This window comes from Xenopus tropicalis, chromosome 4 (assembly GCF_000004195.4).
Source record: "Xenopus tropicalis strain Nigerian chromosome 4, UCB_Xtro_10.0, whole genome shotgun sequence".
In the NCBI taxonomy this organism is placed as follows: Eukaryota; Metazoa; Chordata; class Amphibia; order Anura; family Pipidae; genus Xenopus; species Xenopus tropicalis.
The window spans coordinates 76,127,412-76,143,275 of NC_030680.2; the positions used below are offsets into that span (position 1 = coordinate 76,127,412).

The window sequence follows — 15,864 nt, forward strand, 5'->3', positions numbered from 1 at the left end:
TTTTCACAGGCAATAAAGTGAATTGCTGGTCGGAAGGCATATGTGTCACTTCATTTTCTGATGTCACGCAAAGTTTTCTTCTGCATGAAACTTTGCATGACTTTGCAAAACAAAGCAACGCATATGCCTTTCCATTGGCAATTGCATTTTGGGGAGATTAGTCACCAGTGATAGCCGAAATTAACTATGGGCTACTAATCTCCCTGTGGACCATAACCCTAACACATGGCACTTTATCTTTGTACCTGTAAAAATATTTATTTTGTATTTATCTGTACTATTATATTAACGTATAGCTTTGTATTTACTCACCTTGCAAGGAATTTAAAATGCTGAATAAGTACTGGACAGGTAGGTAAACAGCACCAAAGGAAAAGAAGGCTATCCCCCATGGGAGTCCCAGCATAACAATAAGCCCTAGGAGGGTTACACAATACTGGGTGTTCTCCCCACGGTTGTGGGGCATCAAGTGCAAGACGCGCACCACCATAACAGTCAGCATTCCACAGTTAAAGAGGAGAACAATGCCAAAGTATCCTAAATTGACCACTTTGTGAATGAGAGGTTCAGTCAGCCAACAACTGGAAAAAAAAGAGGAGATTAGTAGAGAACCAACAGCAAGAATGCCAAACACATTGAAATGTCTCAGTATATTACATTATATCACAACACTGCCTTTTAAGGCTACATTATTACTGAGGCAGTGGTGCAGCTGTTAAGCAAAGTGTTGCATTGTGGTTCAGGAGATGAGTACAACATAAAAATAGGTACAGTCAAACATCAATTGCGGTTTAACTTCACCTGTACTAGATGAACTAATAATGAAAGATCAGTTTTGATAGAAAAAAGAATAACTAGGGAAATACCAAGGTTAGGATAGGAAGAGAGAAAAAAAAAAATAAGAAACGGAAAATAACTATAAACTGGGCAGATTTCACTTTTTAGAGTTTAGGGTTCAATCACATTTCTGCAGGAAACCCCATTTTACATTTCCAGTTCCCTGGAAAACATAAAATCGAGGTATGACTGTATCACAATTCAATATGGAACTGTATTCAAGGGGATATAATGCTGAGTACTGCAAAAAAGGAAGACATATGTTTTTTCCATGCAGCATTCACAAATCTTCCCATAAGGACAATAAACATGTATCCATGGTAGCTATATGTGCTGCCATCTGCAATTTCTGCTCATAGCTGAATATGCAAAGATGATATTAGGATAGGGAAGAGAGGGCATTGCTCTAGCATAAAAAAAATGCCTCCTAGAAGAAAAGGAGAAAATGTGTATAAAGGTACAGAGTGGCTCCCCAGTTGTATTAAAGTACATCTTTGTTGCTGAATATAGTGTTTATAACCAGCATGCAAGTCAGCATTAGGTTCACTTACATTGAAGCTCTGGAGTTGCACGATGAAGGCCGGTCAACATTAATACTGTAAAGGCCATAATTGTCAAAATCTATCAGAAAAATAACTAGTACAAGTAATGCTGGAAACCCTATAGAAAGGAAAAGATGGTTCAGTTAGGAAGTTGCATTATAGGACTCAGCGAACTGGATCTCCACAATAAATGCTTTCCAGGGATAACAACAATAGTCTGAAAGTATTTTCATGCCTGTGGATTACTATCCCAAAACTCTATCTCCTTGGTGTTTCCTGAATAACAATATTTGCCCCATATTTGATAAACTTGGTTTGCCTAGGTGCTATAACCCATAGCAACCAAACAGATGTTTGTGTTATAACTGGTGACCAACAAATGCTGCCTGCTGATTGGTATGATTGGTAGGTGATTACCTACCATTAGACTTTGTAATTTTTATTACATAGCAACTTACATGTTCTAAGACAGGAACTTGTCTGTAACAATCTGATCATCACTCACTGGTTCCTGCTATACAGCCCTTGAGTTACTATCATGGGACATTCTGCAAGGTAAGGAAATTGCCATGACACTTACCCCAGCCAATCACAGCTAGTTTCTTTGTAGCAAAAGAAGTGGAATCAAAAACTTTGACCACAAGCCTGTAGAGATTAAATCCTTCAATGCCCATCCATGTGAACATGCAGAGTTGGGTGAAGTGTAGCAGCATGCCTGAACCCTTGCAAACAGAAGGCAGGTCAAAAGCCCCAAGCACTGCGCTTGACATGAAAAACAAGTCCAAAAGCAGTACTGCACCCAAAAGGTTCATGTGTATATTGAGGGTAGGATTTGAATGAGTCTTCCTATAACGGGAAAAAAGGAAATTGATTTTATATATGTAGAAGTTTTGCACACAACCAGATCTTCAATGTATGACACAAATACTAGTTAAAATATCATCACTTTCACCACTGGCACAATGTCACAATGCAAGTGTAGCTGCTACACTGATATGCGGATGGTGACTTTTTAAGCTAATGTGAGACTTAGTGGATTCACTGTTGGTGTAAAAAATGAACCTCCCAACTACCTCTTGCAGTTCCCACTGACTTCCAGGGATACTGTGCAATAGTGTGGGTAGGAGGGCTTTTTTTGCCCTAAAATGCTTAGAATGTAAAAGTATTCATACGTGCACTTCTGTGAGGGATTCTCTATACATTTGTGTTTGTGATCAGTTAGCTTAAAGGGGTAGTTCACCTTTAAATTAACTTTTAATATGATGTAGACATTGATATTCTGAAACAATTTGCAATTTGTCCTCTTTTATTTTTAATGGTTTTTCAGTTATTTAGCTTTTTGTTCAGCAGCTCTCCATTTGGTAGTTCAGCAGATATCGGAATGCTAGGGTCTTATTTACCCTAGCAACCAGGTAATGGTTTAAACAAGAGATGGGAATATGAATAGTTAAGGGACCCTGCATGGGAAAATAAGTAATAAAAATTACAGTAATAATAAAATTGTAGCCTCAAAGAGCAATACTTTTTGACCCCTATTTGAAAACTGGATAGAGGCAGAAGAGAAAGGCAACTTATTACAGAACTATAAAAAATTAGGAAGACCAATTGCAAAGTTGCTGGGAATAGGCCATTCTATAACATATTAAAAGTTAACTTAAAAGTGAACCACCCCTTTAGATGTGTTTAAGTTAGTTTTATAGAGAGAGAGGCAGTGGGTACTGACATCCCAGGCACATTATTTACATTGAGATGCAGTCTGTATTTACAAAACCAGCACATTATATGCAGTAAGAGGCAGTGGGTACTGATGGCAGATATTTAGGCCCTGGCAATATAAAACTAGCACTGATACACAGCATTGGCTCCACTGTAACTAGAAATGAACAAAACAATGACAAAAGTTAAAAAAAAATAGTGCAAAAGTGCAAAAAAACAACAACAAGTATATAAAAGCACAATTAGCTTTTTCATGATGATAACACTTTTCGTGTTATCATCCATCTGTCAGGGTAGGTGATAGGTATATAATAAATGTCAGGTGACAAAAAACTATCTAATTGTAGTGGGTCAGCCTTTATAACTGTATAGTACCTTTAGTAACTGTATAGTGGAAGTGGGATGAAATCTGCAGCAAAAGCTGAGAGTTAGTTCTTAGGTAAAGTTTACAGCCTGCAGATTCTCATTTTTAGTCTTCATTTCTGCACTGCCTTCAGTTTGTAATATATCCCAGAGCGCTGTCTGCATCTGTGCCTTGACTGGTCAATTTTACTGTCTGTCAAGAAAGCTGTGCTCTGATTGGAGAATTCACAAGAAGAAAGATCCAATCAGAGCACAGCATAACAGAGCTTGCAGGAACAGGAGATGATTTGCAGGACAGTGCAGAAACAGAGTGAGGTTTTTTAGGGATGTGGGGATTCACAAAGTTACTCTTTTTTCTCTTTAGTGACTGAAAATGACATATTGACCACATATAAAATTAGTGCACCTTAAGGGTATTTATTTTCCAGTTCCAAATCTCACAGGTATTTCCACTCGTAGCAAATTCATATGGTTAACCTATATTCTATCCAGTTTCCTGGTTGTACTGTTGTCCCAAACAAAAAGGAAAAGAGAAACCCTTAAAAATAGAGATACACCTGAACTAACAGTTTGCAAAAAGTGCAATTATATCCTTCATTTATTCCATATCAATACTGAATGGAGACTGGGGTTACCAAATATTTGTAATCATGATCCTATGACTGATACAAATAATTATGTGTTGAGCACACTTCTAAGAGACACGCGGATAATATTAGCAACCAAAATATAACTAAAAAATAGTACCCAGGTACATAGAAAAAAATATATATAAATAAATATGGCCAGGTCAGAGTGAAGATTATGTCGGCAATCCTTAACACACTGGTGTGGTCTGCATTTGGAGATCTGATGAGTTTTTATTTTGGTATTGTTGCCTTATATTGCTCATCTTACTAAGTAATAAATAGTAAGTAATAAATACTATTACTACTATATCTATTGACATGGTGCCCTCCAGTTTCTACTCCACATATTAGTAAAATGTTTGAAGAGCACGTTAATAAGGGTTATGCGTGTCTTCTGCAAGTACCTGGTGCAGCAGTTCCAGCAGATGGTGAAAAGGGCAGCCAGGAAAGAGATGGTGCATCCAGCGAAGGTCAAAACAGAAAGAGATACTAGGTGCTCTTCTGAAATTGTCTGGCTTGAGTATTGCTAATGGAGGAAATTCAAATGTTAGGCTCTATAATCTATATGTAGCTTCATAATGAAATTTGCTAGCTAAACACATATCAAGAAGAATGCAGAACTAATTAACAGACACATTAACATTTTTTCCCAAAGCAAGGCATTGGTAGGCTCTGAGCAAAACAATTTGGGCCTCAGTCCATCGAAAATACAATAAATGCCCCAGACTTCCCTCACCAATCTACTGGCTCTCATTGCCACTTCACTGACCATGATGTGGATAGTTTAAACCTTAAATGTACTGCTATAATGTAATATCTATTTATATCTATGCCTGATGCACCATCCAGAAGTATGTTCTCAAAATATCCACAAAAAATCGTAGGTAGATTCATACTGGTCAATACATTTCTCCTCCCTCAATGCTACTTATTGACTCACCACCCTTTCTTTGTGGATAAATACAAAATATGAACTACTGCAGCCTGCTACAGAGCCACATGAATACCATTTATGAGTGGTTAGAGGTCTTTTTAAAATTCCTGGCATGCTTCCAGGGCAAAAGCAAAAAATGTATACTTACCATTAGCACAGCAAAGTATGTTAGATGGCTGCAGTTGCACTGCGTGTGGTTTTCTTTGGGAAACGTTTTGCAGCCATATGTACTCCATCCATCAGTTGATTCTGTAAAAGTTCCAAAGAACAAATAACCTTCCTCTGGGAATCATATGCACCCCTCATTCAGAAAGACTCCTTGAGGTCTATATAAATTTGGAAACACAGTGCTTGCAGCCAATTTCACTGCAAATCTATGGGCACAATTTTGAATGCTTGGTGTTTTTTTGGCTACAGCAATTATATTGTCCAAAAGCTCCCAATGTGCTATTGAACTTAGCTTAATGATCAGTAATTAAGATTAGTGTTGCCTTTAGAATATTTAGACTCTTGCTAAAAACATTTATCACGTGTATAATTACCATTTATCTGCTACCAACTGGGCAGTGTATATACATATTTTATTGATACTAGAAACTAATATTAACCCTTTTCATGAACTTCTGACTTCCTCTTGTTCTAATAATTGTACTAATTGTCCCTGTCAGTGCTATGGCCCAAATAATAAGCAGTGTAGTTAATCAACTCTTGTTTCTATATAGAGCTACATGCTCTGTTGCTAATAAACTGCATACTGTCTTTGGGCCTGAATTTAGAAATCTTAGGGCCTGAAATTAGAGTTTGTGATGTACTGAGAACACTACGTAAAATTCTCTAAATAAAATGGATTACGTAAAATGGTTACAAAAATTACACTCCTTCATTTTTTTCTTACCATTCCAGAACACACAGACTGGAGAAAAATTTGTCTGTAATGAAAAAAAAGAAATTGTATATATGGATTAATCTCAAAACGTATATAGAGCAAATGTTCTAGAGAAGTGATGTTGCTAGCAGTGACAGACTGCACAAAAAAACCATTTTAAAGGAAAACTATTCCCCCCAAACAATGTAGGTCACTATAAAAATATATTACATAAACAAGCTCATATGTAAAACCCTGTTTCATCTAAATAAACCATTTTCATAAAAATATACTTTTTTAGTAGTATGTGCTATTGGTACTCCTAAATAGAAAATTTCCTGGGATCACAGAATTCACAGTGCACACAAACGAGCCAAGGCACACATACATGATTGGTCATAACAGCCAATGAATGGGCAGAGTTCTGCCTTTTGCTTCCACACTTCTTCCTGATGTGATCCTGAGGGATGTGATCTCTGAGGGAGCACACAGACCATTACTAAATAGTGGATCAAGGAAAGGATGTAAAAGGGAAATATTTACTAATATATTCCAGTTTGGCAAGATTCTTTAATACGGTAGGTAACTTAATATAACTCAACATAAACTATTTGTTCTTTAAGTTTTCATTCTGGGGGTATAGTTTCCCTTTAACTTAGAATTGGCTCTGTTTCATACCATGTACAGTTATACATATTTTTTACATATATTTATACAATATAAATATAATGAGACAGAAAGCTTTCTTAGGCCAATAGAACTTCAAGCAAGTATTCCACACTGTATTCCAGAAATGAGCATTTACATGTATGAAGCAACTTGTATAAAAAGGCACAAACTGTCTAAATCTTATTCACACATTTGCTTTTTCACTTAGATCTTTCAGTAATATAACATTTCATAAATCATGCTAAAGAAAGCTTAAATGCTTTTAGCCAATATCTATTTACACAATCGAGTCTCACAGGAATTAAGTGGTTTTTAATTTCCCGCTGACATTCACACTTTATTATGAGCCTAATGCATACTGCACATCACGGCTTGCTTGGTAGCATGATGTAGTTACATATACTGATTTACATATGTAAACTAACTTCCTTAGCAAACTGCCGCAAAGTAACATCTGAAAAATAGCCTATCACCAGTGGCATCATTATAAGTTATGCTAACAGGAAATGTATACACAATTTCTAGTTGGTAAAGTTAATTATTAAAGGGGAACTTTTTGTGACCAAAATGTATTAAGCCCCACACAACACAGAAACCCCTAATATAGCTATCACTGTAATCTGTAATAATTTAAAAAGCATGAGTAAATAAATAATCATCAGTAATAATCAGTCATTCAGCCATAGTTTCAATAATATCAAGGACATGAAATATTTTATCACACCAATCTCACTTAAACTGACCTTGAAGCTGGGCTTGCAGGTGCAGCTAGGAGAGCAAAACCACTGTTCTACGGCTTCTGACCAGAAGTATGCATTATACATATTGCGATTCATTTTAGCAAAAGGTGCACAGTGTCTGTGTCTGTGTCTGTCCATACACAAGAAATGTACAAATGTGATCTGTGAAGGTGCTAGCCACAGAATCTAGCACAAGATTAAAGCTGTGGGTAAGGCACCCAAGCATGTGTACATTTCCCACCCAGATTAAGTACAACTCATGAAAATGTATGTGTGTCATTGTTCACTAACAGAACAACACTTTTGCCAGCCGAGGCAAAACTTGCATTCAAGTTAATATCTGTATAGAAAGTTGTTCTATGGGGAAAAAGTAGATAGAGCACTATTTTGGGCTATTTTTCTAAGACACCATTAAGGTAAAGTAAGAACCTATTTGCTGTCTTGCGTAATATACAGCGAGTCAGCATGGTTTAGCTATAACCATTATCCCATACAGTTATATATTAGCTTTCAGCATATTTTCTGCTGTCAAACTTGTAATAAAAAACTGCGTGATAACAAGAAGCAAGATCATTTTGTGTTAAACCATACTGATGTCATGAATGGAGAAGGATCATTTCCTATTGCATAACCACAGTAAGATATAGATCAGGGACAGTAAGTTTCACAGCCAATGTGGGCACTTCTCTCTTTATGACATTCATTTTATGTCACATGAATGCATGACACAGTTGTCCATGTTTACTCACTAGCATGGATCCTAAACATGTTAAGTGCAGCAGAAGTAAAAGAGGATTAATGAAGGTTACAGCTCCAGATATCCTTTAGGGCTGTTGCACATGTTGAGATTAGTCGCCCACGACAAATCTCCCTTGTCGCAGGCGAATAATCTCCCTGATATGACATCCCACCGACTAGAATGTAAATCGCCGGTGGGGTGGCATACGCGGCGCTGCGATCACTGAAGTTTCCTCTCGAGGCGACAATGGAGATTTGTTGCGGGCGACTAATCTCAGCTTGTGCCACACCCTTACTAACAAGTAGGTGCAAGTGTTAAATGCAAACTTGCCCATGATTTAATATTATTAACATTTAACATTAACAATTAACTGTCTTGGGCCTTGCATCAATGTGCCTGTTGTTCCAATTTAAGCTAATGAAGCACAAGGGAGCCCTGTTTTATTTTTTGCATACAATAAATAAAGGGTAATTAAAAGACATGCATATGTATTCCCATGTCCTGTTTACAAAATACCCTGTTTATCTTAGATGTAACATGTGGACATAGTTACTTGGTGGTGCAAAATGTTGGGCCAGTTTTCACTTGCAATTACACTGAAAGTTTGGCTTGTATTTGGGCACACATCCCATTGAAATAAACCCATTGATTATATTTATTGTACATACTGTGACAGTGTGTTTAGAAAACACAAGTCTGACCTAAAAATGTAAAGGAAAGTGTGCATTTAACATACATGATATGGGCTGCAGGGGGATACCTAGTACAGATAGGATTAATATTCCCTCATGTGTCAGTTGAGAGAGGAGCTTCATGTGAAGGTAAAAGGGATGCGCTCCAATACCTGGGGTCTCTCTTGTGTGTCTGGCGGAAAGACACAGTTCTGGCTGTTCCCAGCATGTGAGAGGAAACCTGAGAGAGAGCCAAGTGGTCTTTGGAGACTGAGACAAGGACAGGGAGTGTCTGAAATTGATTGACAGAGAACCAAGGGGCCTGAGGTGCCTGAGCTTGAGAGAGAGTGTCATGGAGCTGGAAACTGTGCAGTAGCAGTGCAGCAGTGAAGTTGACTTGAAACAATGACTTTGTATGTACTCTAACTCTGCTATATGCTGTATACGGGATTACAAAGTGTATCACTCAGAACATTCTTACCTTTACAGGCTCATGCTCAAAGGTGAACATTATATCTTCACACAGATTGGAAACTTTTGTGTTTTCCACGCTGACACCGATCACTTTGTCTCCAAGCACTGTGCTGCTAGCTGCATCCTGGAAAAAGAATTACATTTGGGGAATACATGCTTAAAATATTCAATAATTATACAACACACAGGTCAGATGCATAACTATGTAATCTATGGGCTGGGGATCAAAATTTAATCAGCTCCTCTTATTGTTTGTGCCAGTAAACCACTGCTCCCATAAACACTGGTTTATACAGTATGTATTAACATCTGCATGTGGGATTGACCTTCATACCCATGGGGGAACCTGACAGCCATAACATGATAAACTAGAAAACAGTTCCAATATCCATAGGAATAAGTTTTGTTATGTGCCTCTGATAAATCAACAGTACATATAGGTGTATGGAATGACCACCCATAAAAAGGAAATCACTCAGGTGACAGCATCATTCTTTTTGCCTGTCCCAGAAGTCATTATGGGGCTGGTGATGAATATGGAAAAAGCCCCAATGTCACCATTTTGCACTTAGGGCAGGTCAAGGTGGGGTTCTTACCACTAGTACAGAGAGCACAACTGCACTCTCTGCACTAAAAGTCTTAAAAAAAAAAAAAAAAAAACAAAGAACAACAGGATTCGGCTCTTACCAGGACACAAAGTTCATAATTTTTCCCTTACAGCCACTACTAATACAATCAACAGAGATATCTCACACAAAACTGGCAAAAGGCTTATATGAGCCTGGGCTTGATGGTCCTATTTTCCTTATATACAGTTTATCTTTCAGACAAAACCTCCTTTCTAAACTCCCTTTTCAGATTTTCAAGGTTTAAACTTCCTTGAATTCCACTGTCCTCTGCCATGACAAAATATTATCGATCCCCTAATCTCACTTTCTCTCTTTCATACTGAGAATATTTTAGAATATTTCCTATCACTCTTTAATATACCCGAGGTATATTAAGGTAACCTCAGCACTAGCCATGCAATCTGTTCACCTTCAAGGGAGTATTTCCCTATACTGTTTACTCCTTTGCTAATCCATAGCAGCTGCACTTGCTTCTTAAATGGAATGATGCCTTGCTCTTGAGTTTGCAAACTATGCTGCTCATCTCTTTTTAATAGGGGAACATATTTGCCATGAATATTTTAATTTACCTTAAATACAGAGGTCCCACGAACAGTGACCACATGAAGCCTCTTGGCACTTCCACCCTTCTCTATGAGTTGCTTTGGAACAGACACAGAAATTCCCATCTTTTTGGGAATGGACTGAAGCTGTAAAACACAGTGAATGATTACACAGCTCTGAAACAGAGACATCATATCTTTTGGAAAGAAATTACTTTTTTTTTTATTAGGAATATAGAATAAATATGTTACATAGGGAAGGCTGTAGATGTGCCTTGGTACACTGAACAAATGAAGCAAATTCACTTTTGTACTCACCACATCTACAGCGTTGAGCTTGAATACTGATGCCTGCAGAGTACCATTCCCAAAGTGGTGACTGTTGCCTTTAAACTGCACCCCAGAGAGGGTCTTATCAATCCACTGCCGCAGCCTAAAACAAAAGCACACTTCAGATAGGGTTCATGTATGTGAATGTGTGTTCAATAGCCTTCTGTTCAAATTGCTGACGACCTATCCATTTAGGGTTTGTCTCAGTTAACTATATTTCTTATGCATTTATTTTTACCTGTAATTATGAAATTAAAAAACATTGCTAGACCTGATTGCAGTGAAATAGCACAGAAAATAAAGTGGAGGCTTTCTGTCTAACCCACCATGGGAATAGGCACACTGCCATGAGGTAGAATATTTATCAGCCTTTTTGGGAATTCTGTGACCTTGTTAAATTCCATTAATTGTTTTGGTTTCTTAAGACTGACCTAGAGATTATAACAGTCAGCCTTCACAATACATGTATCAAGTCAAACATTTTATCTTTTTAATAACTAAAAATCTACATGTCATAGGTCAACAAATATATGCAGCTCTTGCTCTCAAGAGTGCCAGCCCCAGAGAGTGTGTTTCCAGGTTCCAGTTTATTCAGTGTGTGATTGCGAGCTGACTTCTAACTCGCGATCCTGCAAATTAAAATTCTTCCAGCACTTAAAGAGGTAGTTCACCTTTATGTTGTCTTTTAATATGTTTAAAATGTCCTAATTTTACATTTAAATTGCAAAAAAAAGTCATATGCTAAAACCCAAGCTACAAATACTAACAAATCTGCTCCATGTACAACAGTAATCTTCTCCCGTTGCCTCATTCACTTTGTATTAGAGTCAACAGGGCCAGATTTTGAACCACCCCCCCCTAACCTGTGTGCATCCCCAACCTGTCTGCTAGTTCGGTCCCCATTGCTCTGTATGAGCAAAATTACAATACGGCAGGGCGGCATGCCGCCCCTAAATTTCTGCAGCCCTAGGCCCGGGCCTGAGAGTCGATTGTCCCTCTCCATACTTATTCCTGAAGAGCAAGGTGCTGGGGCTCTAGTGAAACTGCAAGGTAGCCCTGTACTTTGCCATCTTGCAAAATACAGACAAATACTGCTAAAAATAAAGTATTATTAAATGTCCCGCTGACATTCCTGTACATTTGTCTTATTTAGTGACATACAGTACTGTCCATAAAGACACATTTTTTTTAACATCCCTTACTTCTCACTGCCCCATTATGCCGATTAACCCCCAACTTTTTGCACACATATTCCTTTACAGACAATATTTTTGACTTTATGTTCTGATTCTGCTCCCTGCTGATCTTTTTCTCCTTTTTCTCCAAAAAACCTTGAATCATAATGAACTTTTCCCATTCACTTAAGGGGCCACATTCTATAATGCTGTATTACCAGAGCATTTTCTTATCAGGTGACTGGTCCTTGCTCTCAGAACTATACTCAGTCTAACATAAAATAAACATTAATTAGAATTAGCTTGTCATGAGACACAAGTGTTCCTGCCTACCCCTGTAATTATAACTGGTCTTTGGGGACAGACTGCATTTTTAACAAGTGACTTATTACTAGTTTAAACTTACATTTAAATTCTTGTTCAGGCGTTTTAAACTGGCTGCTTCTAATGTGCTTAACCTATAGCAATCAGTGACTACCCTTTTTCAGGCAGCTGCAGGTAGGACAAAGAAAACATCTAATTGTTTGCCATTGGTTACTGCCCAGGTGTGATTTTTCTCTGTTTATAAATGACCCCAACTAAGTATGCCAAGGTGCAGTAACCCATAGCAACCAATCAGCAGGTAACACTTACTGGGCACATCACTTTGGTTACTAAAATTCATTTTTTTTCTTGCATTGAAAAATTAGAATTAAACTTGATCATTGTTGTATTTAGAAAATGTCATGATAATGCTTGAATCATTTGTTTGAAAAATTTACATTCAAAAATTATACATTTTTCGAGTCAAAAGTATTGTTAAAACTTGAAAAATTTGAGTGAATGTTCATTTCCATGAAACAGGAATTGCTCCAGCAGCCATTTTAGGAGCATTGGCACTCATTCTTGGAAAGCAATAATGTGTTTAAGTTTCACTTGAAACTGGGTGAAAACAATGATGGGATTAACTTTCCCTTGAAACTGGGTGAAACAGAAAACAATGATGGGATTAACTCCCCTTGAAACTGGGTGAAACAGAAAACAATTATGGGATTAACTTCCCCTTGAAACTGGGTGAAACAGAAAGCAATGATGGGAGTAACTTCCCCTTGAAACTGGGTGAAACAAAAAAACAATTAGGGGATTTACTTGTAAATGGACAGGCTGTCATTGACTATTCTATTCCTCTGCTATTCTAAGCCTCCATAGGACTCAAAAGTACTTACAGTGGTGTGAAAAACTATTTGCCCCCTTCCTGATTTCTTATTCTTTTGCATGTTTGTCACACTTAAATGTTTCTGCTCATCAAAAACCGTTAACTATTAGTCAAAGATAACACAAGTAAACACAAAATGCAGTTTTTAAATGAGGGTTTTTATTATTTAGGGAGAAAAAAAATCCAAACCTACATGGCCCTGTGTGAAAAAGTAATTGCCCCCTGAACCTAATAACTGGTTGGGCCACCCTTAGCAGCAATAACTGCAATCAAGCGTTTGCGATAACTTGCAACGAGTCTTTTACAGCGCTCTGGAGGAATTTTGGCCCACTCATCTTTGCAGAATTGTTGTAATTCAGCTTTATTTGAGGGTTTTCTAGCATGAACCGCCTTTTTAAGGTCATGCCACAACATCTCAATAGGATTCAGGTCAGGACTTTGACTAGGCCACTCCAAAGTCTTCATTTTGTTTTTCTTCAGCCATTCAGAGGTGGATTTGCTGGTGTGTTTTGGGTCATTGTCCTGCTGCAGCACCCAAGATCGCTTCAGCTTGAGTTGACGAACAGATGGCCGGACATTCTCCTTCAGGATTTTTTGGTAGACAGTAGAATTCATGGTTCCATCTATCACAGCAAGCCTTCCAGGTCCTGAAGCAGCAAAACAACCCCAGACCATCACACTACCACCACCATATTTTACTGTTGGTATGATGTTCTTTTTCTGAAATGCTGTGTTACTTTTACGCCAGATGTAACGGGACACGCACCTTCCAAAAAGTTCAACTTTTGTCTCGTCGGTCCACAAGATATTTTCTCAAAAGTCTTGGCAATCATTGAGATGTTTTTTAGCAAAATTGAGACGAGCCATAATGTTCTTTTTGCTTAAAAGTGGTTTGCGCCTTGGAAATCTGCCATGCAGGCCGTTTTTGCCCAGTCTCTTTCTTATGGTGGAGTCGTGAACACTGACCTTAATTGAGGCAAGTGAGGCCTGCAGTTCTTTAGATGTTGTCCTGGGGTCTTTTGTGGCCTCTCGGATGAGTTGTCTCTGCGCTCTTGGGGTAATTTTGGTCGGCCGGCCACTCCTGGGAAGGTTCACCACTGTTCCATGTTTTTGCCATTTGTGGATAATGGCTCTCACTGTGGTTCGCTGGAGTCCCAAAGCTTTAGAAATGGCTTTATAACCTTTACCAGACTGATAAATCTCAATTACTTTTGTTCTCATTTGTTCCTCAATTTCTTTGGATCTTGGCATGATGTCTAGCTTTTGAGGTGCTTTTGGTCTACTTCTCTGGGTCAGGTAGCTCCTATTTAAGTGATTTCTTGATTGAAACAGGTGTGGCAGTAATCAGGCCTAGGGGTGACTACAGAAATTGATATTGAAATTGAAAATTGAAATTGATAAACCACAGTTAAGTTATTTTTTAACAAGGGGGGCAATCACTTTTTCACACAGGGTCATGTAGATTTGGAGTTTTTTTTCTCCCTTAATAACGTAAACCTTCATTTAAAAACTGCATTTTGTGTTCAATTATGTTATCTTTGACTAATAGTTAACGGTTTTTGATGAGCAGAAACATTTAAGTGTGACAAACATGCAAAAGAATAAGAAATCAGGAAGGGGGCAAATAGTTTTTCACACCACTGTATGTGATCAAACCAGCAAAAAACATTTTTGACAAAAAAAAGTTAACTAAACATTAATAAATAACGAACTATGGGAGTCAAATTTTTCAAGAAACAATATCAGAAAAATCAAGCACTGGCAAAAACCCATTCATATATCTCGAAAATATCTAGAAGTAAAAAATAATCAACTTTTTCCTCAAAATTGCTTAGTAAATGTGCCCCTTAGTGTCGTTTATTACATATGTGGGAAAGACCTGCCTGCACTGCCCTTGGCCTTTGCCCCCCCCCCTCATTTTATCTGCACTGTGCAGCCTGCCTAGGCTTAGCACATGACCCCTTAAAATGTAAGATCAATGGTTTTTAAAGGCATATTGTCTAACATAATTTGATATTTTTATAAAAGATTATTTGTGTTGCCGTTTTCATATTAGAGTGACATTCACATTTCCCATATATTTTTATTTTAAAAATTAAATGCGTAGTTTGGCCTTATGTTAACTTTTAGTTTGTTATACAATGTCTTTTCCTTAGGCAAAAATGATATTTTTATGATTACTTATTTTCCCATTCAGGCCTTTTACTGATCTATTTATCTTCCAGTCTCTTATTCAAACTCCTTTCTGGCTGGTAGGATTAATCTGACCCTAGCAACCAGAAACCTGATGAATTCCAAGCTCAAGAGCTGCTAAATAAACTAAATAATTAAAAACCATAAAAATACAGGGATGCACCTAATCCATTGTTTTTGGGTTCAGCTGAACCCCAAATACTTTGTGAAAGATTACTGAATACTGAACCAAATCCAAATTGCATGTGCAAATTAGGCTAAGGAAGGGTTAAATAATAAATAGAAGCGTCCGAGTCATGAGCAAAAGTCACGTGATTTTAATCGGTTGAATTTGGTTCGTCCAGAATCCTACTGACTAAGCCCGAATCTTCACTGAATCCTGAACCAAATTTTGTATTTGGTGTATCCCTATCTACATTATACCTTCCTATCTTTTTAAATGGCTTGCTTGGCTGTAGGTGATTTTGAAGTAACAAGTGTAATGTTACAGTTATAACACTAACTATCCTAAATAATGTCTCAGCATATCTCTAAACATTTTAGAGGTTACTTTGATTATGCTGGTTAAGACAATATCAAGTTCAAGATGTTGAACAACCTATTGAGCCATATTTCCAATGG

General features: G+C 37.6%; 1 protein-coding gene across 3 annotated transcripts in view; it reads right to left on the minus strand.

Annotated features, from left to right (window-relative positions):
• Window positions 1–15,864, minus strand: part of adgrg1 (adhesion G protein-coupled receptor G1) — a 97,453-nt gene that overhangs the window by 6,144 nt on the left and 75,445 nt on the right. For all 3 annotated transcript variants that reach the window (XM_031900838.1, XM_031900837.1, XM_031900839.1), the window contains exons 5-13: window positions 10,669–10,783; window positions 10,378–10,497; window positions 9,187–9,303; window positions 5,917–5,950; window positions 5,170–5,270; window positions 4,492–4,613; window positions 1,960–2,225; window positions 1,389–1,497; window positions 313–581 (exon numbers count right to left, since the gene is read on the minus strand). In XM_031900838.1, the coding sequence (XP_031756698.1) occupies window positions 313–581; window positions 1,389–1,497; window positions 1,960–2,225; window positions 4,492–4,613; window positions 5,170–5,270; window positions 5,917–5,950; window positions 9,187–9,303; window positions 10,378–10,497; window positions 10,669–10,783 (1,253 nt within the window). The remainder of the gene's footprint in view (window positions 1–312; window positions 582–1,388; window positions 1,498–1,959; window positions 2,226–4,491; window positions 4,614–5,169; window positions 5,271–5,916; window positions 5,951–9,186; window positions 9,304–10,377; window positions 10,498–10,668; window positions 10,784–15,864) is intronic.